Source organism: Abramis brama (assembly GCF_963993115.1).
Source record: "Abramis brama genome assembly, chromosome: 1".
In the NCBI taxonomy this organism is placed as follows: domain Eukaryota; kingdom Metazoa; phylum Chordata; class Actinopteri; order Cypriniformes; family Leuciscidae; genus Abramis; species Abramis brama.
The window spans coordinates 51,688,888-51,716,736 of NC_139963.1; the positions used below are offsets into that span (position 1 = coordinate 51,688,888).

The 27,849-nt window shown below is 38.5% G+C and overlaps 1 protein-coding gene across 1 annotated transcript; it reads right to left on the reverse strand.

The window, feature by feature from the left end:
* Positions 1-8,374: 8,374 nt before the first annotated feature.
* Positions 8,375-27,805, reverse strand: LOC311081603 (uncharacterized protein; the record flags this gene model as incomplete). Its single annotated transcript, XM_084112156.1, has 5 exons — positions 27,653-27,805; positions 21,107-23,720; positions 20,946-20,967; positions 9,427-10,005; positions 8,375-9,096 (listed from the first exon to the last, which is right to left on the reverse strand). Exons 2-5 carry the CDS (start codon positions 23,069-23,071, stop codon positions 8,375-8,377), a joined length of 3,288 nt encoding a protein of 1,095 aa, XP_083968282.1. The 5' UTR covers positions 23,072-23,720; positions 27,653-27,805.
* Positions 27,806-27,849: the final 44 nt, after the last annotated feature.

Here is a 27,849-nt window from a genome sequence, read left to right on the forward strand (position 1 = left end):
TATACATAGCGTCAGTTGCATGGCACGACAACTGTGAATACGCACTGCATAGTAATCAGAATAGCCATTTTCACTGAATGACACAGGGCAATATATAATGGCATAGATCATAGCACATAACAGAGTGCGGTGTGTACGTAACGCAGCACCAGTTGCATAGCGCAACAACTGTGAATACGTAGTAGTCAGAATAGCCATTTGCACTGAAGGATACAGGGCAATATACAACGGCAAAATTCATAACACATGTCAGTGTGTAGTGTGTACGTAAACAGCGTCAGTTGCATCACGCAACAACTGTGAATACGCACTGCGTAGTAATCAGAATAGCCATTGCACTGAAGGATACAGGGCAATATACAACGGCAACATTATATAGTGGCATAAAACCTAACACATAACAGTGTGTAGTGTGAACGTAACACAGTGTCAGTTGCATCACACAACAACTGTGATTACGTAGTAATCAGAATAGCCCGTTGCACTGAAGGATACAGGGCAATATCGTGGCATAAGCATAACACACACATAGTGTACATAGACACAGCGTCTGTGGCATCGCACAACAACTGTGAATACATAGTTGAATCAGAATGGCCAGTTGCACTGAAGGATACAGGGCAATATATAATGGCACAAATATAGCACATATTAGTGTGCAGTGTGTACATAAACACAGCGTCAGTGGCGTAGCGACAACAACTGTGAATACGCACTGCGTAGTAATCAGAATAGCCATTGCACTGAAGGATAAAGCGCAATATACAACGGCACAAATCATAGCACATATCAGTGTGCAGTGTGTACATAAACACAGCGTGAGTTGCATCGCGCAACAACTGTGAATACGCACTGCGTAGAAATCAGAATAGCCATTGCACTGAAGGATACAGGGCAATATACAACGGCAAAATCATAACACATATTAGTGTGCAGTGTGTACATAAACACAGCGTCAGTAGCGTAGCGACAACAACTGTGAATACGTAGTTGCATGGCCAGTTGCACTGAAGGATACAGGGCAATATATAACGGCACAAATCATAACACATATATCAGTGTGCGGTGTGTCCATAAACAGCGTCAGTTGCATCGCGCAACAACAGTGAATACGCACTGCGTAGTAATCAGAATAGCCATTGCACTGAAGGATACAGGGCAATATAAAACGGCAAAATTATAACACATATCAGTGTGCGGTGTGTACATAAACACAGCGTCAGTAGCGTAGCGACGACAACTGTGAATACGTAGTTGCATGGCCAGTTGCACTGAAGGATACAGTGCAATATATAACGGCACAAATCACAACACATTAGTGTGCAGTGTGTACATAAACACAGCGTCAGTGGCGTAGCGACAACAACTGTGAATACGTAGTTGAATGGCCAGTTGCACTGAAGGATACAGTGCAATAACGGCACAAATCATAACACATATATCAGTGTGCGGTGTGTGCATAAACACAGCGTCAGTTGCATCGCGCAACAACTGTGAATACGCACTGCGTAGTAATCAGAATAGCCATTGCACTGAAGGATACAGGGCAATATACAAAGGCAAAATTATAACACATATCAGTGTGCGGTGTGTACATAAACACAGCGTCAGTAGCGTAGCGACGACAACTGTGAATACGTAGTTGCATGGCCAGTTGCACTGAAAGATACAGGGCAGCCTGACAACATAAGCTGTAAGCACATCAATATGTAATGTTACGTAGGCCCAGCGTCAACAGCATAAGCGGTAACGACTGCGCAACCCCGTAGTCAAGACTGAAGGGGGGTAAACACTCACCGGATTGCGGCTGTGCACTTTCCATTGTCAGAGCGGGGCGTCTAGACTCATAGCATCCACACTTCCCTTTTAGACTCGGCCATGCCTTTGCCTCGTCTCTCTAGACGTGCGTCTTGCGCACGACTACCACTTTTAGGACGTTGTGGAAGACGGAGTCTTTCGTGAAGCCTGTTCTTTAGAAGTTTTGGTGGAAGTCCGACCGCAGCGGGACTTGAACACCGTCGTTTCCCTAGACTGGCTAGGAAGACTTGAGTTGCTATAGAAACAGTGTTTGGGTGCAGGCGAGCGGGTTGTACAACGCGCTCGTTGGCTGCTGCTGAGATACCGGGCTAAAGTATCGTCTTTGGGCGGGAGAGGGCCCACCAGCGGCCTGCTGGCGGCAGTGGGCCTCATCCCCGCTGATGCCCGGGTTTATTCCCCTGAGGGCGCGCACTGTCCGGCACGTGCCTGTCGTCCTTGAGTGCGGCCTCGGTTGATCCTTGTTAGGGTAGAGCGAGTCAATAGGACCCGCACATATCTGGCATGTAGTAGCAGCCATCGGATGCGGGGAGGGTACATGGTCAGTAACCTCTATTGCAACTTCCACGATGACTTCAGATAAGACTTCTAGCGTGAAGAAAAAGAGTCTGACGTATTGTCGCGCCCACGCTATTTATACTGCCCGCGGTCGGTCAGCATTTGCATGTTCGCGTCAATTGGCCAGCTGTCTCCAGCTGGCGTTAGCCTATAAGATTTCAGTGAAATGGAGAAGGAAGGAGTTCCCATATACGTCAGTGACGTAATGTCGAAGTGACCGCCTTGAAAGGGAACTCTGGAAGCGCATTTGTAAGTTCAGATCAGCGAACGCAATATGAGAAATAGTTAGCAAAACATGCAGTGTATTAAAAACGAAGTCAAAAAATTTGCCTGCGATTTATTCTTTTTCAGTTTCAAAGATATTTTATTCAGTTTCAATTTATATTTTAATTAGTTTCTTGAAAAGTTACGTTCATTATTATTGGAACAAAATTAATTCCATAAAATCGCAGCTCATAAGCAAACTGAAGACGCAGCTGAGACATTACAAGTCACATCGATGTCACGTGTCTTTCCGGGACATACACGGGTTGTGTGTGAACGCGCTCTCTGATTCCGAAAATCACTGGCAGTGTGAATGAACCAAAATCAAACGAACCCGGGTCAAATCCTGGGTCACTTTATCCGTGTATTTTCCGGAATCTCTGTGTGAAAGGGGCTCTAAGCTGTATTAGCATACTGGTTTGAAATTAGCAGGGGAAAACTGCATCACATTTTGCCTAAGAAACTACATTTTAATCTAGTATAAGTCAAACGACTTTATCTGCAATAGTTTAAATACTAGACAAAAAATAGTCTTGGTCAAAAAATTTACTTTCTTACCTCAAAATCAGTTTTTTCTATATAAATTCAGAATGTGTCGGTTTCCAGACTTGACAACCACCATGCGGTATCAGAGAGGCAGTAGGTAAATATTGAAATTATCACATGACTCCTATCTTATACCCAAGTGGTGGAAATGGTAGTGTTACAACTCTCCCCGTGTTACAACCATACCCGGTCTCCCCTATATATAAATATACAGTTTGTACAGTATAAAAAGCATTACATCCCTGGAAAGTTTCCATAAAACAACCTGTAGGGGAAAAAAATATGGGAATATACTGCAAAATATAATGCAATATTTTACATAATACATTTCCATATACACAAAACTAATGCTTATATTTTTCAATATACTGCAATTATGCATTGACCATGTGGCTATATATTAATAACATATTTATAAATGAAAACAAAAATAGCATTACATGTAACATTCACAAAATGTATCCTTTATTGTGTACATATATTACATACATGTTCCAATATAAATGTGAATGTATGTTCACACACACATACACATATTCATGGAATGAGTCACAACAGATTTCTAGTTCCCAGCATGCTTTGTTTCTGACTGTTAAAGGAGAGCAAATGTTAAAATTAAGTGTTATTTAATGTGTTTTGCTCAATATTAATATAGGATTAAGATCTGTTAGTGTTTAATGTAGCCTACTATTATTTTGGAATGTAAAAGGTTTTCTGGTATGTCTGAGTGTTTGGTGTTACCATTGTGCTGAAGAGCAGAGCCTGTGATTCGGTTGACGATTGGCTGCATATCATTAAAGGCGCTTTCACACTAGCACTTTTCGTGCGTACCCGGGTTCGAATGACGTCAGAGTTTGATTCGTTTGGATGATGTGAATGCTGTTTTCCGAACTTGGGTGCGCACCCGCGAATTGTATTCGAGGCCGCTTAAAAAGGTGGTCTGTGGTACGGTTCATGTGAACTCTGGTACGGTTCACTTCTGATATGAACGCAATCGTACCAAATCGTGGAAGTGAACCACTATTGATGACATATAATGTAGTGTGTGCTTGCGTGCGTGCGTGTGTGTTTAACAACTGTAAAAGTCAAGTCATCTTCATTTATATAGCGCTTTTAACAATGTAGATTGTTTCAAAGCAGCTTTACAGAAATAAACGTATAATTTAAGGTAACAGAGAATGTTTTGGCTTTATAGCGGCTCTTTAATAAAGCTATTTTACAGCTAAAGTTAGTTTTGATCGACTCGCTTCCGTCGCAACGATCATTTGTTATTAAATTAGGGGCCGCCAAGACGACACCATTCTCTCTGACACAAACTTTAAACGCGACGCAAATTGAGTTTTCCTGACGATGCTTTATCTGTAGAGTGTTAAAGGGATCCTCCATAGGGAGAGACTAGTTGCCACTTCAGCACTGCGTTGACATCGGGTCCAGGCGAAGGTCCTTCATCAGATCTGGATACGGCCTGGATCCGGCAGGCTGCGGGAAGACCTCAGGATAAACAAAGACACTAAAATTAGCGTAGATGCCATTCTTCTCATGATGTAACGAGTACATCAGGATTTATGGGAAGTGTTCCCGGTTCCAGCTGACCTAATCTATGCAGCCTAACACTGAATTATAGAAGTCTATAATGTATTATGTGAATGCTAGGTCAAAGAGATGTGTCTTTAATCTGGCTTTGAACTGACAGAGTGTGTCTGCTTCCCAGACAATGTTAGGAAGATTGTTCCAAAGTTTTGGTGCTAAATAAGAGAAGGATCTACCGCCAGCAGTCGATTTTGATATTCTAGGTATTATCAACTGGCCGGAATTTTGAGATCGCAATAGACATGAAGGACTATAATGCGTTAAGAGCTCGCTCAAGTACTGCGGAGCTAAACCATTTAGTACTTTGTAAGTCATCAGCAATATTTTAAAATTGATGCGATGTTTAATAGGGAGCCAGTGCAGTTTTGACAGAACTGGGCTAATATGGTCATACTTCCTGGTTCTGGTAAGAACTCGAGCTGCTGCGTTTTGAACTGCGTTTAGCTGTAGTTTGTTTATCAAGCGTGCAGGGCAACCACCCAGTAGAGCATTACAATAATCTAGCCTTGAGGTCATGAAAGCATGAACTAATTGTTCCGCATTTGTCAATGAGAGCATATGACGTAATTTAGATATATTTTTAAGATGGAAAAATGCGGTTTTACAGATACTAGACACGTGACTTTCAAATGAAAGATTGGTATCAAAGAGCACACCCAGGTTCCTAACCGACGACGAAGACTTAACAGAGCAGCCATCAAGTGTTAGACAGTATTCTAGGTTATTACGTGAGGAAGTTTTTTGTCCAATAATTAGAATCTCTGTTTTTTCAGAATTTAGAAGTAGGAAATTACGAGTCATCCAATTTTTGGGGGCAGGGGGCAGGGGGAGCAATCGAACTCGGGTTCGGAACAGGCAATCGAACCAAGTGTGAAAGCACCCTAAGATTACTAATTACTGTTTTTAAAAGAAATGTGTATTTTTCAGCAAAGTAGTCTGTTGTCTAAATACTTTAGCACAAACAGACGTGTTTTTGTTAAATAGCTTGAAAATATGGAACATTTATAATGTAAATATTTGGAGAAATGTATGAAATGTATTACATCATATATATTTCTCTATTTTTGTTCATGATGCATGAGTAATATTTGCAATACAGTATAATACACATGCAGTACTGTATCTGATCACATACATCAATATATTATGAAGTGTATTACTGAATATAAAATTACATACATTATGATATTTTAGGTGCATTGGAATGTTGCAATATGTCGATTTATCTGAATTCCTCTAATAAATCAGTCAGGCACAACAGCTCAGTCGATTTACCATAGTACACAAACTGCTTTGCAAATGTGAACAGTTGCAGTTTATGATTATCACTGAAACTTTATTACCTCAGCACCCCCCACTGACACCAAATATCTCAGGAACCAAATATTGTAACACCAGAACCCTGACACTGTTTAAAAAAAACATCTCGGCCGTTAATGGGTGTTTCTCAAACAGAAGACTGCATCTCGGCTGCCACGTCATCAAGCGACACTGAAGGCCATCTCAATTTGAAGGATCCTTGGAAGGCAGCCTTCGTTTCACGTCCTTCATTCTGCCTGTTTTGCATCGGATGGATCCTTCGCTGCCTTAAATCACCCACAATCCTTTGCACACATTCACGCATTCCAATTCACGAAAATAAACTGTCAGAAATAAACTGTCAGAAAACTGAGCTTGTCATAACAGTTTCAATAATAAGCTAAAGTAAACCTAAAAAATTATTGTATTTACTTATATAAGACCATAATAAATAAAAACTTGATCATTTACAGCTGTGTAGAACTATTTTCCTTGGAACAAATTAATTAATTATACACGCTCATAGCTATTGGTAAGAATTTTTTTACATTTATATATAATTGTTATGTTTAAATTAAAATATTCTGACAGTGAGAATTGTTAACCACAGGCTACTCGCTCCCGCTGTATACAAAATGCCGAAACACAGGTTAAAAACTAAACGCACCTTCACAAAGAAACTGACATAATTTCATAACAAAAAATAATTATATATTTCTCTACCCAGCTAATAAATATAATGCAATATAAATGACTATAACATATTCAATATAAATATTCCACATTTCTGCCCAATTCATGGAAACTACTACAGTACATTCATGGTAAATGTAATCAAACACTGAGAGAGACGTGATTAATCAGTAAGTAAATTTTATGAATATTGATTGTTATTTTTTATCTGATTTCACCATGATTGACTGTATATGATCGTCAGGATCTGAATGTGGAAATCATCTTTCATTTGAAAATGAATCATGTTCAATAAGACAAATTGTTCATTGATTTAGTTTTACAGTTGTGCTTTCAGTGGGAATCAGAGATCAGAACTCAAAACAAGTAATTACAATGAAGGATAACATCAAAAAAATCAACAAAACATCACAATACATAAATAATGGTTTTGTAAATTGAGCATTATGACCATATAGATAACTTAATATTTTTTTATTATATTTTTCCCCCCCACAATTTATCTGATTTCACACTTTTGATTCTTAGCTTGGCATTGAGAATATTAATTAAAAATCCAATTCTTAATGTCTTCATTAGTACCAACAGCTCCACCAGCAGCTCCAAGAACAGGAACATCAGTCAGACTAGTCCCCAGTCACTAGCATATCTGTATGGTCCCATACACAAAAGAAATGTATTTTAAATATATTTTCAGAATATATTTTTGGTATATATGCAAATATTTGATATTGGCCCAATAAATATATTTTAGTTAAATATATGTAATATATTTTGAAATTTAAAAAGTCAACATTTTCACAAACAAACAGCACATTTTCAATTTATTTTTTAGATAGACCACTTCAGCCGTGGATGTGGGAGAGCAGTGCTCTGCTTCATCCACCCACATTTTTCCTACCGGTCGAGGATCGAAGCGGCAACCTTTCGGTTACAAGCCCAAAGCCCTAACCAGTAGGCCAGTAGAAAACAACACAGAATGCTGAGTTTTTTCCCTATTTTTACAGAATTGAATACAGATATTTAATAGTGTGTGTATACAGTGTTAGACACTGAGTTCTATCTATTGTTTAAGTGCACTTCACTGTTGGAGTGTCACTTATACTTGCATCATAAATACTGTGCATATTTTCAATATTTAAATGACTTCAGGAAAGATGTCAATAAAACAACAATAAATCTAATAATTGCACTTAGTGTTAGGTACATGCCACCTAATATGGCCTAATAGTCCTAGGAAAGCAACTATCTGTTATTTTACATTGCAGTCATTTAAATGTAAGTACAATATTTATAATAGCTGTGTGTCATAATACAGTAGTGAAATATGGTAGCCTACTGTTGTGTATTGGGGAAAAGGTAGAGGAATTACTATGATCAAAATACATTTTCGACCCTTCTTTAGCAAGCTAAACATTTTCTGACCATATAATTTGTCATATATTTTACATTATATGTTATAAATGTAAATATATTTCACACTTATGTATATTTCACACATATATTTTTGTTATATTTCAGAATATATTTCAAAATGATAAATATAAGTGGACAACGTCTATGTATTTGGAATATATGCCACATATATTTTTGACACTATAAAATATATTTACATATATTTCTTTTGTGTATGGGGTGGTTCTTCTAAAGTTTTAGTCACCTCTTTCTCTTTCAGGATTCTCTCTTGTTCCTCTTTGATGTTCTTCTCCACCAGCTGGAACATCTCATTGGTGTAGAAACTTCCTCCATTTACTGCCACCATTCGGTCGATCTTCTCAAGAAGATCAGAAACCTGCATCTGATCTTTAGTCTTCTTGTTATTGAACACATGGTATCTCTTACCACACTGCTGGATGAGGTTCTGTAAACTATCATCTTCTTCGATAAAATCTTCAACCCTTGCTTCTCCAAGATCATCTCCTCTGGTGAACAGCACCATGGTGTACATTCTGGATTTGTCTCCAAAAGTCTCCTGGATCATCTTCACTGTGTCTTTCTCCTCTTGAGTGAATCGTCCCAGTTGAATCACCAGCAGAAACACATGTGGACCAGGTGCCACCATTGAGACGCACTTCACAATCTCCTTCCTGGTCTCAACATTATCAACTCCAGTATCAAACAGGCCTGGAGTGTCGATCACAGTTATCCGTCTTCTGTTGAACTCAGCTGTTTCTTTCTCACACTCTCGTGTCACTGAGCGTGAAGTCAATTTTGATTTAAAAGCTGTCTTTCTCAGTATGGTGTTTCCCGTTGCACTCTTCCCAACACCCATCTTTCCCAGCAAAACAATCCTCACACCATCATCATCATCATCATCACTGTGTGTTAAACCTGCCAAGAGCAAAACCAAAACAGCTATTTCAGTGATATTCTTCAAAAAGAATTTAACACCAACGCATCTTCTCATGTGATATTAAAATGCATTTTTACATTTGTGGCATTAGAAAAATTGAATGGACCGTGAACAAATCAGAAATATGTCTCATAATTGAAAATATTAAGAAAAAGACACTTTAGTTTCACTTACTAATTGATATAAGATATTATGGCATAATGGACATGTTTTAAGATTAACATAAGGAATAAAATTGACATTGAAACAAAAATTATTTATGAAATTGTGATATTGACAGTATAAATAACAGACTTTTGAACACATACCAGCTGTTTTCATCATAGATCTTCTCAGTTCCTCTATTTCAGCTCTGTGTTTGTTCTTCTCCAGTTCTACTCGAGCCTGAAGGTACATGAAGGTGGTGTAGAAACTTCCTTTGTTCTTTTGAACAATATTCTCCACCTCCTGAAGTAGAGCTGGAACCTGTGAGCTGTTCTCCAGAACAAAATGATGATCTCCAAACATCTGAAGAGATGTCTTGGCCTCAGTTGCTGAAGAATTCTCTTGCATTATAACAACCATGAGGTGGTTTTTGATTCTTGAGCCAAATGTCCTCTGGATCTTCTCCATTTCTTTGTCTTCATTATTGAGTGGATCAGGAATAATGAGGAGGAAAACATGAACTCCAGGATCACAGAGAGACACACAGCGGAAAGTCTGACACATCACTTCCTCCTCTGAGAGCCGAGTGTTGAACAGAGCTGGAAGCTCCACCAGACTGATCACACGACCATGAAGATCCACGTCTTTCTTCTCTCGTATAAGTTTGGATACAGAGTTCTTCAGTGTTTCATCACTTCCACACAGCACCAAGTTCAGCTTCTGTTTTCTGTTCACACTTACACCTTTAACAACAATCATAAATTTTGTTACTACAACATATTGTAGAAAGTCTAAAGACTGTTTTATGCTCTATATCAGGTGTGTTTTAGGTGCATGTATGTTCTTTCATGTGTTATGAGCTCTGTTTGTGTGGGGCTTTAAGGTGTGGGCTGTTCTTCTGAAGAACGAGTGTGTGGGCGGGTAGTTAGTGTAAAGAAAATGAAACGTTTATCACATAATTAATTTCTTATCACTGTATTATTTTAAAGATTGGTAACACAATTAATGGATTGTACAAATCAAACTGAACATTTATTATTTTACTAAAACATTATTTTCAGGAACAGCTTATTTCATTTCTAAGTTGATATAAATCTTTGAAGTTATCTTTTGCCAAGGCTTTATGGGTGCAATGTTTATAATGTGTTAATCAACAGTAGAAACATATTAAACATACGAAGACATGCATTGACTTTTTAGTTTGGTTGACTATATTCAGATTGCAGCAGTTCTCAGATCAGCACACTTACACATAGGCAGAGGTGTATAGTCCAGGGGTCAGAAAATAAAAGTCCTGCCATATGTTTATTCCACCCATAATCTCAGTCATCTGATTTCACTAATTAGTTCTGTCTCCTGTCTGAATTAGCAAATCCAGGTGATTGGAACAAAATACTGAGGAGGACTTTTACTTTCTGAACCTGGACTTTACACCTCTGAAGAGAACAGAAAAAGAGACGAGCAGAAACACAAGAACTACAACTGAAAAGACAAAAATATAATCAGAGTTAAGAACCCAACTAATGGAAACACTAATCACTGTTATGGTGACTTTAAATTAAACAAATTAGAATTAAACCTCTGTTAATTCTCAATAAAACCTTTTGTAGACGTCTGACAGAAATAAAGTCAGTCTGGTTAGTAATAAGTGAAGCTGGTAATGCTGTTTGTGGAGTTGTTTAATCCTCCTCTGCTGAGATCTTCACAGATTTAATGTCTTCTTTTCTCTTCAATTGATTTCATCTAAGACTGTGTCTGAAGTCAGTTGTAGTTCTTGTGTTTCTGCTCGTCTCTTTTTCTGTTCTCTTCTTTTCTTCAGTGATTCTGCTTGTTAACAGGCTTATTAAGGCTGAGATGAGTCTATATTTAATATACACAGATTTTGTGTGTCATATAAGGTCCAGTTCTGGTTTATTTCTTTGCTCTTGGCTCACATGTGGCATTGCTATGGCCAGTGCCGTCGCTGGTGGGGTGCGAGGCCCTGTGCGAACCTGAAATGCGAGGCCCTGCTCTTTGATGTGTATATATTGCGCATGAATTACAGTCACACGGACGTAGCTGTTCTAATTCTTTTGCACGCATAATCTTGCTGCAATACGTTTTTATCAAGTAGAATAATACAGCATAATCATGCACAGTCTCAGCTATGACTTTTTGCTATTTATTTCAGAGGGAGAAAAAATCAACTGTGCAACCACGAATGGCTTTACATCAAGTCAGCTCGAGAATTTTCATCGAGAATCCGCCTACATCAATAACGTGTATCTTAATTGTCCAGTGGTAGAACTTTCGTTTAGCGTGTCAGAGGTTATAGGTTCGAATCCGCTCTCGTATGGTATCATTTTTCTCGTATAACGTTAGTTTTTTTTTTTTTTCATCAAAACCGATTATGTTAATCAGTGGTTGTACGCCATATCAAGCAGGGACACATTTGTGTGCATTATGTTAGAGTATCCACAACAGATTGAAGCGCGTGTCCAAATTAAGACAGTGCGGCGTGTGCGCAAGCCACACGAGAAAACACTGTATCCGCACCACTGATCGCAGCGGCAACGAGCACTTTGATCACTTGATTTACAAAACACATTTCAGCGCTAGATCTTCTCTTATTTAAAAAAATGAACGAAATGAATGCTCTGCCAGTTAACTGTATATGTTTTATTTATTTGTAGAATTGTTACATTCGTGCCGTGAGATGTTTTAAAAAGTGGTGAAAAAAAAAAACCAGCAGGATTGCGAGGCCCCCTATTAGCGCGAGGCCCTGTGCGGTTGCACAGTTCGCACAGTCTATGCGACGGCTCTGGCTATGGCCTGCTTGTGGCCCAGATCTGGCAAACAGGAGCGGTCCACTCAAGTGCCGTCATTCCACGCTGCATGTGGGCCAGATGTGGGCCGGATCTGGGCCGAAGCAATGTTGCTATGTGGGCACTCGACGAACAGGTTCCACTTTAAGGCATAAGTGTGTCTCGCATACGGTGCTCGCGCAGAAGTGAGGGTGTTCACTACCTCCTGGGGTAAGTCACCTAGAACCAAATATTTATACTATTCTTAGTAAATAAAGTAGTATAAATATACGTATTTCTCTCGCGGCAGTTTGAGGCCCATGCATGTAAGATATAGTTCCGGGTCGCTAAAGATCCGAATATGTAATAATGATTGGCGAAACATTCATGCATTTAAGGTTAATTGTAACATATATTAGAAAAATTATGAAATGCCAAATTTCAAATAGAAAATTAAATGATGTAAAATATTATAGCTTATGTTTTCTATTAACCCTTGTATGGTGTTCGGGTCTGTTGGACCCGTTTTCATTTTTTATCAAAAGAAAAATGATACAATTAGTTTACAATTACAATTATTTTTTCAAACTGAGACTCATTGGCCTTGGCTCATTTTCTGTGAGGAATATATATCAGAACACATTTTCAATGAAAACACACTGTACACTCCCCCTACACATTTACAGATGGTGGACTACCAGAATAAGACTTTTACCGCCGCCGTTCCCGCAGCGGCAAAATTGGGATGTGTATTAGCTGCCTTTTACCGCTGAGTGGCGCTGTAATCACAGACTTTGAAAAGTGTCAGTTTATTCTCTTTATGACATAATCTGCCGCGGCAGTAATCTGAGCTGAGGTCACAGATAAATTCAAGATAAATATTGTGGTTAAACGAATTCAAATTAATTAAATTTAAACAAAGTAGACACACGTTAACATTGTGTGCCCAGTTTTTCTATAATTTAGAAAGGCTATGTCAATAGATTACTACTTGTCATTTACTTCGTGTTATTTTAATGTGTTTGTAGATTTATTAACTGAAACATAACAGTGAAATAAATTAAAATAATTTACCGTAAAATTAAAACATTTTCAGGACGTGCAGTTACTAACCGATGTTAGTCGGTTTAAGCATTCTTTGTTATATTCAGAATTAAAAAGGGTTACATGTTGTTATGATTATCAATTGAATTCTTTAATAAATAATCAACCACAATGCCTATTACTGCCGCAGCAAAAATAAACCAGTCGAATTTCAAAGTCGTTCGCGAAATGACTAGGCTATGTTGTAGCCATTAAATAATCTCATTTAGTATCATATTTGTTAAAATATTATAATGTTATTTTTTCCATCTATGTTGAATATGAAAATTGAACAGCACGAGTAAGATAGGATGCATTATATCGAGAGATGGATATGGAGTGGGTCAGACATGATTTTGACCACTTCATTAAGTTTTGTTTAGTAGAAAACCTTTCTTTAAAGTGAATTTCGTTTTCTATAAATTGTATCTTAATTTTAATCAATTTTTCATCAACCAATTGCCTGGATTTAATAAGTAAGAGAAGCAAATATAACAGACACTATATGGAGGCGCCCGCGCAGTCACTTGCATTGCACGTCAGCTGGAGCGCATCTCATCCTCCTAACTTAACGAAACTCAGCGTATGCCTCACACAGACATGATAAATACATCAAATACACAAAGCTTGAAATGTCTTCAAACGAAATAATTAAAAACGAAAAGAAAAAGGCTACTCTCTGATTATGTCTTTATGTGCATTTCTCTCTAGGTGCGTTCACTACAAATATGGCGATCGTCAACTTTATCTTTGCAGTCGACACTGTCAGAAAACACTAGTTTATTGATAAAAATCAATGCACGTGTGAGCGGAGGCTATTGCCACCTAAGATATAGAATGTGTTTTGTAAATGCTCCCAACTACAGGGTTTCCAAATAAATGGAAAAAACAAGCAGAGATGCATATAATCTTTATTTGACACCAAAGTAGTAAAAGGATAATCATACAAAAATTATAGGAAAAAATACACAAGTTACAAATACAACAACATTCACACAAAAGAAAAAGAATAAATCATAAAGTGGCCACCTGTGAAATTGGATCTTGGACAGTCAATATCAATATCCCTTGGGATAAGTCACATTTGGGAAAGAGAAAGAAAAATGAAAACAAAATATCCAAATAAATTAAATTCAAACCACCTCAATTCACACCTTCATGCAAACGTATAACCAAAAATTACAATCCACACAATAAACAACAAAGTTTAAATGGATTAAATAAATCCTCCCAATTGCAGCAGCTAATAGCCCATGTTAGTTGTAAAGGAATTGACAGTAGATAAGAGCGGTGGCAATAACCACCCACAGTACTCAAGAACACAATTAGCCACAAAAAAAAGAAACAAAAAGAGAAATATCAAATTAAAGAAAATACAATTAAATCAACCAATATAACAAATAAATAATTCAATACCCAATCATCTCAGCACACGCACACACTTACACACAAACACGCGTTCACACCGAGCTCACTCAAATACGCGCTCGCCTCAACACACACTCAAATAAAGACTCGCTCACATCAAACGTGTTCACACGAACACACGCTCGCATCAACACACACGCACACACACATAAAACCCCGCTCACACAACCGTGCGCTCGCACAACACACGCTCGCTTCTAAATTACAGTAGTCCGTGGTGGGACTTGAGCGCGCACCCTCTTCAGTCTTCACAGCACAGCACCACGGGTCGCAGTAACGAGCCGCCACACAGCAGCAAAACAACAGCGGGCAGATTTCTGCAGCACAATTGACTGGCCCTCGGTGAGAACGGTGAACAAACCACCAATACTGCCTCGATCACACTTGATATAATGCAATTGAACATCCACGGCAAAAGTTAAAGGAACACTCCGACTTTTTGGGACTTTATCACAGTATCCCCCAGAGTTAGATAAGTCCATACATACCTTTTTCATTTCTGTGCGTTCTGTAAGTGTTATTTGACGCACCCACCGCTAGCCTAGCTTAGCACAAAGACTGGATGTAAATGGATAGTGTTAGCATAGTAATCCCAATAAGTGACAAAATAATGCAAACATTTTCCTATTTACATGTTGTGATCTGTATAGTCACAGCGTGTACAAATAACAAGGCTATATGAGACAGAGACCATTTTTAATCGTATAAATACTGGGAACTATATTCTCACTAGGCGTAGGAGCACAGCTACTTGGGCAGAGTGATTAGCGCAGCACACGAGACACCCTGTGGTGAGGAGCAGAGAGTTCGCTCAGAGTTGGAGTAATAGAGTCAGGAATTACTAGATAGTAAATTTATAGTTTACAATCATGGGTGTTCGCTGTATTGTAAAGAGCTGCGACAATAAACAAGGGAGACCAGGTAATACTATGATGTTTCATAGAATTCCAACCAAAAACGCTGACCTGATGAATCGATGGCTACTTATCCAAACACACCTGTAAACAGCATCAATAAGTATTTCGTTTGCTCTGAACATTTTACTATAGACGACTATTTTGAAAAAATGCAAGTTGCCACACGGACCATGAAACGTGTGCTAAAGGATACAGCCATCCCATCGATAATAAAGACAGGACAAATTGGATCACCTGTTGCTGCGGTAAGTGTTCCGTTATGTTTTGAGATGACTAACATTAGCCATACTGTAACAGTGCCATGCTAATGTAATGTAACCTTAGTAGTGACACTATTACGTGAATAGAGGCTCCGTGTATCCCCTTTATTGTTATTATCACTGTACTATGAATGATCATTATAACAAAATCACTTACTTGGTGGACAGCTGACCATTAGGTTCACTCGGCATGGGGCGTTTCTTCCAGTTGATCTTCCGTGGTAGTGACGCAAATATTTTGATTGTGTGCTTGATCATCACTCATCAAGCCTTGACATTGATGGCAATACCCGGTCCCATTCATTACAACAAATGCACTCGGTTTCTGTCGGCATAGGTTGGCATGTTCCACATTTACACCACCAGTCCGTGTTCGTTCTGATTCTCCCTTCGACATCAATCTGTTCGGCATCTTGTCTTACAGCTTCCAAAGTTTGTAACTCCTCGTCTGTGTATTCTGGCTCAAAACTATGTGGTTCTGGATCTTGGTCTGATACACAGTAAAATTCCTCTGACAATTCCTCAAAGTCAGCCATGATCACGAGTCGCGTTCGCTACTAGCTAGTCTGTCATGTTTGTTTTGTTTACGGAACCATCAACAGTCAGGGCGTCTCGTGTGCTGCGCTAATCACTCCGCCCAAGTAGCTGTGCTCCTACGCCTAGTGAGAATATAGTTCCCAGTATTTATACGATTAAAAATGGTCTCTGTCTTATATAGCCTTGTTATTTGTACACGCTGTGACTATACAGATCACAACATGTAAATAGGAAAATGTTTGCATTATTTTGTCACTTATTGGGATTACTATGCTAACACTATCCATTTACATCCAGTCTTTGTGCTAAGCTAGGCTAGCGGTGGGTGCGTCAAATAACACTTACAGAACGCACAGAAATGAAAAAGGTATGTATGGACTTATCTAACTCTGGGGGATACTGTGAGCTAAAGTCCCAAAAAGTCGGAGTGTTCCTTTAAGAAAAGGGATTTCCAACTTATGCAGGTCTACAACACTTAATATGCGCTCAATGCTTGATGCATAATAGATTGCTCTTGCGACACAAAAGACTGCAGCCTGCGTACCATGCCGGAAGGAAAAACGGAAGTAAAAGGAAATCTCCGCGTTTTTAAAGGGCCGTGCGTGAGCGTACCATGCCGGAGAGAAAACGGAAGTAAAAGGGAATCTCCGCATTTTTAAAGGGGCCGTGAGCTTAACTTCTGCCCAGCTCCATCCACCTACACATAACGGAAAACCCTAGAAGGGTCACCCCATTACACACGCATCACCGGATTTACAAATACACATCTTGCTTGTTGCACGCACACATATTATGTCGAAAAAACGAAATATTATGTTGAAATAACATTATTATTAATAATACATCTTTTAGAATATTTGATTAAATGCTGATTGTTGCGCTTTAAAAAGTGTGGAAATTGTAGGTCCTGTGTACCTTTACTCTGTCCTCCTCCTGTCAGGGCCTGCTGTTACTGTGTGTATGTTCTTGTGTATGGTTTATGAGGACATTAATGTGTATAATGACATGGGTATTACAACGTAAACATGGTTTATGACAAACATCTGTGTCCTCATACTAAAACATACTAAATGGTGTTTTTTGAAATTCAAAAAATGCCAAAAGTTTTCTGTGATTGGTAGGTTTAGGGGTAGGGTTAGTGTAGGGGGATAGATTATACAGTTTGTACATTAGAAAAACCATTATGCCTATGGAGAGTGACCGTACGCCACATATCCAAGTGTGTGTGTGTGTGTGTGTGTGTGTGTGTGTGTGTGTGTGTGTGTGTGTGTGTGTGTGTGTGTGTGCATTGGACGAGAAGATGCTGTAAGCAATGAAATGTATAATGCGCTAACCAATACATCTCCATTTCCAAATTTATACTCTAGAACACATACACACAGGTTCCCAAGATGGAAAGGAAGGAAAGGTAGAAAGAATGCTGAGATGAATGCACACTTGTGGTAACAGAATTCCAAGAGTTAATACAATGGAGTACTAAAAGTCACATTGTTGCATGAGTTATGAATGTCACATGATTTCACTTCTTGTGGGAAAAACCCTAGCATGAGGCACAGGAACTGATGTAACAAAACGTTCCTATATATATGAGTGCTTCTGTATGAGTCTTTGCTTTTTGATTTTGCTGTCTTTTAGCCCTGAAAAGAACTTAACTCCTTTTCAGCTTATATTTTCGATTTTCTGATTGATCTGGCTCTGCTGAATATTTTTAACTTGTAGACCTCGGACGAGAACAAGTAATTAAATATTGCTGAAACTGCATATAAGGTATTTAGTCATTGTGAATCCGATTCTCAGGACTGCCCTGGAATCCGGATAGAGCTGAAATTATTATAACCTGTAACCTTTTGTTGATTTGCTACCAATTTTGTATTGTATAACCAGTATCTTAATCTTTTGTATAAATAAATTTTGTTTTATAAAGACAAGTACTGTTTTATATCATATTCTCAGCTCGTCACAATATAGTACTATACCAGATAACCGCAGAGCATAATAATAATAAAACATAATACTATTCTTCTTCAACGACGCAAACCTAGGACGATATTCTGCTGGAAGGTAAGCATGAATTTTGATCTATAGGTTTGAAACAAAGAGTCTTACATTAGTTTACATTAGGATTATAATATTCCTAGATTTGCTGATATGTAGTAAACAAGCCATAGGAAAGCAACCCTGTAAATCTGACCTGACAGCACAAGGCCATTATAGATAACTTTAGTTACTATGAGGCTAATCAGGAGTTGAGATAATATCAGATCTCACAACAGCGTGTGTGTGTGTGTGCATGTGTGAGTGTGTGTGTGTGTGTGTGTGTTTTGTGTGTGTCTGTGTGTGTGTTGTGGGTGTGTGTATGTGTGTGCATGAGTGTGTGTGTGTGCGTGTGAGAAAGAGATTGTGTGTAAGTGTGAAAGAGTGCAAGAGTGAGTTTTGTGTTTCTACTCCTGCCATTCCCACACGAGGTTGCAATTCTTAAATGTGATCTAACAAAGGTAAAGAGAAAATATTAACCATATATGCTGTTTATATTGCTAGTAATTGGGATGAAGTAAGCATCTGTTGAGTATTTTAACATAACATTTTTGATTGTGTTGAATTAAAAACCCAAAAATGCAGCGGGTCCACCAGACCCACGGACACTGGCTGAATAACAAAAATATGAACACCACACAAGAGTTAAAAAAATTGGCATTTCATACTTTTTCTAACATATGTTTGAAGCGACTGCGAGGATGAACCAAACACAAACTAATCTTCTCCCAGAAGATTAATTCGAACTTTCCGCTTCTCGCCGAATGAAGGGGGAAGATTTGTTCAGAACTTCTCATCATCATCATCAATCTTGCCATCGGGTCCCGACGCCACCAGTCTGGCTATTTAAAAGAGCCCCCCAGCACTATGCAAACTTCAAAGGGATGAGCCCCACAAACGAAATAACTGGTCAACGCTAGATTTGTTGCCGAACACTGATTGGTTAAGAGAATGACAGAGACCAAGGTCCCACAAGAGATGAACAAAACAGATTTCAGCAGGAAATATCCATGACCTCAGATTGGAATGTCTTAAACCCCATAAACTTTACACACCAAGAGACTTTACATATCAAAATCCATAAAACTCATCCCAGAACAATTCTTGACTGACCTATAATCAAACATTGTTCAACTACATAATTATTTGTTGTCTACAACCTATATGTGTCTATACTTGTTTAGATCCCATACAAGTCATGAAATCGTTAGATTTTAGATGTGTGAATGAAAGTGTGTACTGTTTCATATCAATGCTATCTTACGAACACAACTAGCAAGATGGCTGGAATTAAATCTGTGTAAAATGTTTCATATTCTGATAATTCTAAACTCTTGCATCTGGTCTCCGCTTAAAGCTAGAGAACCGACACCCCCAGGGAAGACATGATTTACGACTTTGCAAACAAAGCAGCAGTCAGAACTCCCCTTTGTAGGATGAACAAACCTTTCTTTGTTTTAAAAAACCTTTAAAAACCAGCGCAGAGCGTTAGTTAAGGGTTCGCATAACAAAAATGTAGCGGAGATGAAGATCTAAACCAGACTAGTAACCATGTAAACGCGCAGACGAAAGAACCCAAATCAAGATCAGAAGAACATGGATTAAACAACTAAATTCAAGCCATCATCTACTCTCGTCTCAATTTCCTTTCTTTTCTTAGTTTCCTTTCTTTTCCGTTGTGAGTCTCGGTTCTAAGTTAAGTTTTGCGGTAAGATTTCGGTCCACGTTTCTTCTGCAAAGCCAACTTCAACAAAGACTTTTATTCATCCGCCAGAACACCACGTGACTGGCCGCCCCAGACATCAGGCACAAGGAGACCAGCCAACGAACGAACTCGGGAAACCCCTTTGACGCTGACCAAAGGAATTCCCAAAAGGAATGCAAAACGAGCAAGTACTGCCTCCAGACTCTTAAACTGAACTGGTGTATTTGATACAGATTTAGTAACCCACATAAGAAACGAAGGGTGAAATTAATTATTGATGGTTCGTTCAGGTTATGTCTTATAAGTGCATAGAATCTTGAGATTTCATCATCTCACTCTTAAACTCATTCTTTCCAAACTCTTTCTTTCTTTCTTTCTTTCTTTCTTTCTTTCTTTCTTTCTTTCAGCAACTTGTATGAATGTGTGTTTATGCGTGTGCGTGTGTTTGTGTAAGATATTAATTTTATGTGTTAGTATATAATAAATAAAGTATTGTTTGTATTTGAAAATAGAAGTATTACTTGTAGTATGTGCTTACGAAATTATTGTCTTGAACTGCGATCTAAGTTACCTATGCTTTTACCCTTGATTTATTTCTTTACTGTTAGCTGGGAATTAATTCTTTCTTGGCCAGGAAGATATTATATTCCCTAGAGTTAATAATTGTTTATGCTTTCTGTTCATTGGATGAACTGATCAAATGATCATACTATTGATTCTGCTACAGTACATTCTGAAAATAATTAAATTATTCATTATTGATCATAATCCGTTATGAATAATAATTAATTATATTTATGCGGGCGTATAAACGCTACATGTTACAATTAACCCTTAAATGCATAATTGTTTCGTCAATCATTATTACATATTTGGATCTTTAGAATGATTAACAGAAAAAAAGTGATAAAATAAGTCAGAAAAAGTATGACTCACCCTTAACTGCTCTGTTCCTTTGCTTAAAAACACATTTGATTCTAATTAACACCTGATAAGATGATGACATTGGCAATAATGGCAAAAATATACCCCATAACTCACTCTCATAAAATACATATGTCTCTAATCACTCATTTAATTATCATATTTCTTCATACCTCAGTGGTAATGCTGATTACGTCACAGTCTATGGTGTAGTTGAGTTTCCCCACCGCTGCACACTTGATGTCATACTCAGTTCCTGGTCTCAGATCAGTCAGAGTAACTGTGTGTTGATTCTTCAGCACAGGTTCAGATCTCCAGACTGTGTCCTGCTTCGGTTTGTACAGTAATCTGAGCTCCACTGTAGCAGGACATGACGGAGGAACCTTCAGAACCACACTCTGACCTTTGACCTCTTCAGTGATTGGACAGGCTGGTGTGGATGGAGGAGTAAAGCAAACAGCTTCATCACATCCATGTTCATACAGAAAAATGCAGGAACCAGGATGATTTTTGTGGTCTTGTGAGGAAATCATAAATTTAGTGGATTGACTGTCGTGTGATGTCATCAGCTCCTTAAACATGATTACATTTTCTCTCATTTTCTCCCTGATGTTTCCAGAGAGCCACGTCAATGTTCGAGGAGTCGATCCTGGATTCTTCCACACTGTTTGAGTTTTCAGGTAATTTTCTTGTTCAGAAAGCAGCTTGTCTGGCTGCTCAAGAGAACTAAACATGTAGCAAACCACATTCTCCACTTTAACATCAGACAAAGCTGTATCTAAACTCGTGTTCACTTCAGCCCCCAAGTCCAATAATTGTTGAAGAAACTCCCCAACTGTATTTAATTCTTTCTCTTTCTCTCTAATCCACTCCATTAGGTCATGTGTGTTAAATGGAGACTCCTCGTGAGCTTGTAGAAGATTGGTCAAAGCACAAGTCTCTTCTTCACAGACTTGAACTGAACGGATCAGCGAATGAATTGTCTTATCAAAATCTTGTCTGTAGATTTGGCAGAATCGTTTCATATCTTCCATTTTTTTCCAAAATGCACTAAATGTGGTTATCCTGGTGTCTTGCAAAAGTTCACCGCACTTGTTTTCAGTAAAACTCAGATTTTCAATGACAGAGTCTGTTGCCATGAGAAGCTTCTTCTCTATGACCCTTAGATGGATGACATCACTGTCTACGGTGTACTTGAGTTTCCCCACTGCTGCACACTTGATGTCATACTCAGTTCCTGGTCTCAGATCAGTCAGAGTAACTGTGTGTTGATCCTTCAGCACAGGTTCAGATCTCCAGACTGTGTCCTGCTTCGGTTTATACAGTAATCTGAGCTCCTCTGTAGCAGGACATGACGGAGGAACCTTCAGAACCACACTCTGACCTTTGACCTCTTCAGTGATTGGACAGGCTGGTGTGGATGGAGGAGTAAAGCAAACAGCTTCATCACATTCACTTTCATACAGGAGAATGCAGGAACCAGGATGATTTTCCATTTCTCTAGAGGACACAATGAACTTGGCTGGTTTACAGTCTTTGGATTTGGTCAAGTTATTAAATATCTCCAAATTGTTCCTCAAGAACTTTATGACATTAGGACTGAGCCAAGACTTTTGCTTTGAATCAGGGCTTCTCTGATCAGTTTCTCCTTCTGTTGAAGAATTTAGATATGCAGTTTGTTGATGAAGAAGCGCATCTGACCAGTCTAATGATGTGAACGTATAACTGACGAGATTCCTAACCTCCAGATCCATCATAATTACATCTATGTTGACTTCCACCTGTGCGCCAGCATCCTTCAGCTGTCTGAGGACCGTTTTAATGATCTCAGACTCTCTTTCTCTCCCATTCAGCCATTCTGCAAGATTACTTCCTCTGAATGGAGATTTATCATGTTCTTGTAGAAGATCATTCAGTGCAGTTTCCTTCATCACGTCTCCACGGATGTTTGGCAGCAGAGAGCCGAGTGTCTTCACGAGTCTCAACTTGTACGTGCAGCAGTTGTTTTTCATTTGCTGAATTTTATAATGAAATGCAGCAAATGTCAGAGCAGGAGAGTCTTCTATTAGGTCACTGCATTTCATCTCTGTTGTATTTAAACTCTCAATCACTGATTCTATCTTTATGATCAGATCCATGCTGATGTCTTTATGAAATTTTGAAGCTCTTGAGTTGCTTTCAGCAGTTTTGGAAGATCAGCATAAACCTTCATCCCATCTTCAAAAGTGGTCGGGTTAGACGGTAGCAGGAAGTCGCCATAAAATGTACATGTGAAATTTTTGACTGCGTTTTTCTCATTGTCATTCATCTTCAGATCAACATTTCCACTCACTGAAAAACCCTTCAGTTTCTCAATGGCCACTTTTAAATCTCCATTCACAGTGGTTGTGTCCTCATCTAATGAAACTGTTCTGTCAAAAATGAAATAGGCATTTGCTCCGTACTCCACTCCTGTCACTACATGTGTAGCTGTATCATTATAATTGTCTGGCATATTTTGCATGCTAGGCAAATGGTTAATGATCAGTTCTTTAAATTCACAGGTTGAATGATAATGTAGCGTCAGTCTCTGCTGTATGAAAGACTTCTTGGTGTCATTGAGATACTTTGCTGCTCCACTAACCTCGATGAGTCCACCTAAAACACTCAGGCTCATCCCACCGTCAATATCTAGTAATTTCGATTTGTCCTGAATGGAGTCTGAAGCTTCGACATTGAATTTTGTATTAATTTGGGAACGAGAGTCCGTATTCTTCTTCATCTCCTCTATTTTCCAAGGTCTGATCCCTGAAGAAGGAAAATGTGTATTAGCTTTCAACAATTCATTTTTATTAGAATCACATTTTATGTCTAAAAACTATTTTATGTCTTGTTTCACATGTTCTCTTGCTCATTCAGTCTTAATAGTTAAAGGGTACATAACATACACAGTTTCACCTAATCTCATGTTAATCTTGAGTACCTATAGAGTAGTAGTGCATCCTTCTTATCTCCAAAAAGTCTTTAGTTTTATCATGTTTATAAAAGAAAAATACAGCTTTCCGATTCTCTCCGGAAAAAGCCGAGCTCCTGTAGGCGTGCCGTGGGCGGAGCTATAGACCCCTTTTGCGCGGACATCACAGTTACGTCACGGCGCTAGCTGGAGGCAAAACAAACGGAAAACTGGAGGCGGCCAATACAAACCAGCACAGATTCGGCTACATAATAAGGATCTTAAATTATTAATTTTATTATTAAATGTCATCTTGTTGTGTTGTTGGGTGCAAGAATCGATGAAAATGAGTATGCTGTATCTGGAATTTTTATTTCTAGAAAATATTCATATCATTAAAATTGCACCGTAGTGTCACTCTTTACATTGTCGTCTTCTTGGCGCTGGCTGGGCAGAACTGCGGATTGTCTTTACATGACCATTCAGCACATAGTTATAGGCATCTAAATATATATATATGCCCTCAGTTTCTCTTTACCCTCGGTTTCTCTATCGGGTAGGTGTAGAAGTCAGGCCACTCGACCGGAGGTAGCGACGCGTTAACGTTAATACTGTCAGATCGTCCATTGACTGAGCGTGTACGATCATCTGTTTCCGTCCGTTAAAATGAACTTTTGCAAATAACAATCGCGGTCCTGGACAGTGAGTGACCTTGCACATTAAGCCAAAATCGGATTTTTCTCAATTCATTGTTAAAAAACAAGCTAACAAAACTTGCAAACTAGCGTTAGTGAAGCGGCCAGAGGGATCTTTCTGCCTCCAGCTAAGCCCCGCCCACACAAATACGTCACCATGTTTACCAACTGTAAAAGGGTCTATAGAGTCAAGCGCGTATACCGTATTCACTTATGTGCTGATTTCCAGCAAAAGACAGAAATCTGATCCAGTTGTACTTAGATCCACGATCGGAAAAAAACAGCCGAAACTTGTACTAACCCGGAAGTAAGATTTTCGGCACAGAAATTCTCCATTATTCGTCCAAAATATTTTTTTCAAACTTTGGCCATGTTTAGCATGAGAATCCATCTCTTTAACACTGTAAACAACTCTGAATACATGAAACACCATTGTACCCCCCCTTTAATGATAAACAAATTTGCTGTCCTCAACAGGGATCAACAGGGATGATTGACAGGACTGAATGTTTAGGCTCCTTCTGAACTATGTTTAGAAACTATGTTTAGAACTTCATTTTTTCTCTCTTGTTTTCAGCTGGTATCTACGGAGCCCCTGAGGGGACCTTTGCAAAAAAAAAAAATATACACACTTTCGCATGCTCACGAGAAACTATCGCGTGCTCACGAGAAAACTATTGCGTGCTCAATTTCCAGTTTGCGTTATAGTGTCATTACTACAAATGTGGGAAAAGGGATGAGATGAAAGTGTATGGATACAGTTTCTATGCATAAAAAACACTAGAAGACAAGCCTGCAACCTTCAGCCAAAAAAAGGAAAGGAGACCATAGTCTGTTTTTTTTTTATGGATATCAATGGAGATGGAGAAGAGGCTTTACAGAACCGTTTTTGTGAGGAAATAGCTTATTTAATGAATTGACTGCCTGTCCACTAATCTTCAACATGTTTTGCTCTAAACAATTCTTTTGTTGGGAATGATAGGCTATGTAGATTTTTTTATGATAAAAAGGTTGCAAAGGTTGTTATGATAAAAAGGTTGAGAGAATGCAAAGAAGGGAACATCGCGACAGGTAGGATCCACTACACTGTTAGACATTACCAGGTTTTTTTACAGTAAAATACTGTCAATTTACTAATTTACTGTTAATTGTACAGTTCTTTACTGTAATCTACAGTATGTTACTGTAAAAATACAATGCACTGAATTAAAACTCGTGTTAACTAATTTCACTTGCAGAAACCGACCGCTTTAAATTGACCAACTGTCGTTTAAATATAAAGTTATATTACTATAACTTTTGTAAATTAGTACTTTTGTAAATTATATTAGTTTAAATATAAAGTCCTATATGTACTATTACTTTTGTAAATTAGTTAACTCGAGTTTTAATTTAGTGCATTTTTACAGTAACATATTGTAGATTACAGTAAAGAACTGTACAATTAACAGTATATCACTGGCAACAGTGTTGCCAGTATTTTACTGTAAAAAAAAAATCCTGGTAAGGTCTAACAGTGCACCTTTAGGTATAGCTTTTGTACCCTTGGCATAGGGTACATATTTGTACCCTTGTGACAAAAACTTTTATTTCCTTTATTTCAAGGCTACTCAAATATAAGTAAGTCAAATAAGTTAAAATCTACCTTAAATAAATAAGGTATCATTAAAACCTTTAAACACTAACTTTTACAAAAGAAATAAACAAAATAAATGGCTTAGCAGCAGAGGTGGGAAATCCAGGGCCCAATGAGTAGAAGTCCTGCCATATGTTTATTCCACCCATAAACTCAGTCAGCTGATTTCACTAATTAGTTCTCTCTCCTGTCTGAATTAGCAAATCCAGGTGATTGGAACAAAATACTGAGGAGGACTTTTACTTTCTGAACCTGGACTTTACACCTCTGCATAGCAATGCCACATGTCAGCCAAGAGCAAAGAAATAAACCAGAATTGGACCTTATCGTAGCCAAACAATCTGTGTATATTAAATATGGAGTAATTTCAGCCACAGCCTCAGGTGAAATCAACTGAAGAGAAAAGAAGACATTAAATCTGTGAAGATCTCAGCAGAGGAGGATTAAACAACTCCACAAACAGCATTACCAGCTTCACTTATTACTAACCAGACTGACTTTATTTCTATCAGACGTCTACAGAAGTTTTATTGAGAATTAAACAAAGCCAAGTAATTGCTATGATACATAATAAAACACTTGGTTAATCTTTGTAACGTTAATCTTCTCAGCTGACATAGACGCCGGTCAAACTTTGTTGTTGTGATTAACGTACACGCAATACAGAGAGCTTTTCCCTCACCACTAACATGCTGTTTTAGCAAGATTCCGTGAAAAAGTTTAATCTTTTATTTTCCTTTTACGCCCCGAAGAAGATGTCACGGGTTCATCAAGTTCGCTGAAATCCATCCTCGATCACTTTTAGTCAGCTTTGACGAAACTCTCAGCTAGTGCGTCTTTTCAAAGTGGCAAGCAAGCAGCCTTGTCACCTGACCTGAATACTGCACACTGATTCGCTGCCGTTCTATGGTACCGTGCTGGGAAAACAGAAAATAACACTGTGCTTTCCGAGTTACCCATCGCGTGTTGGTAAATGGGGTGTACCACAGTTTGCTTTGCTGTTTGCTAGATGTGATTGGCAAATGGTTTGCCAGAATATACCCTGACCCTCCGCCCTTTGTGCCGGGAGCAGCAGCACATTTGCATTTAAAGGGACAGACACAAAATGGTTCGTTTTTGCTCACCCTCAAAATTGACAATTTTAACATGCTATATAAAAATATCTGTGAGGTATTTTGAGCTAAAACTTCACATACACACTCTGGGGACATCAGATACTTGTTTTACATCTTGTGAAAAGGGCATTATACCACCCCTTTAAATATGCATGTGTTTGGATTGACCCGAGAACATTCTGGGAACCAAAAACTATTACCTGGGTTGTTATTAGTTCTCTGTTTTAATTTTGAATTGGATTTGCACTTGTTTTCATTAAATGGCATATATGTATATGTATATGTATATGTATATGTATATGTATATGTATGTGTGTGTGTGTGTATGTGTGTGTTAGTACCTGGTATTAATGCATCACTTCTGCAGTCATACAGCATGCCCAACTGGAAGGATCTCCCCAAAGCTGCTTTTTTTATCACGGTCACTCCCACTGAATCCATACTAAAGACAATCAGATGAGAAGAACAGGTCCGTGAGGTTGCAGTTATATGAACTAGGCTACAACACATTAAAAGCTGTTGCCATGCGGAGGGAACA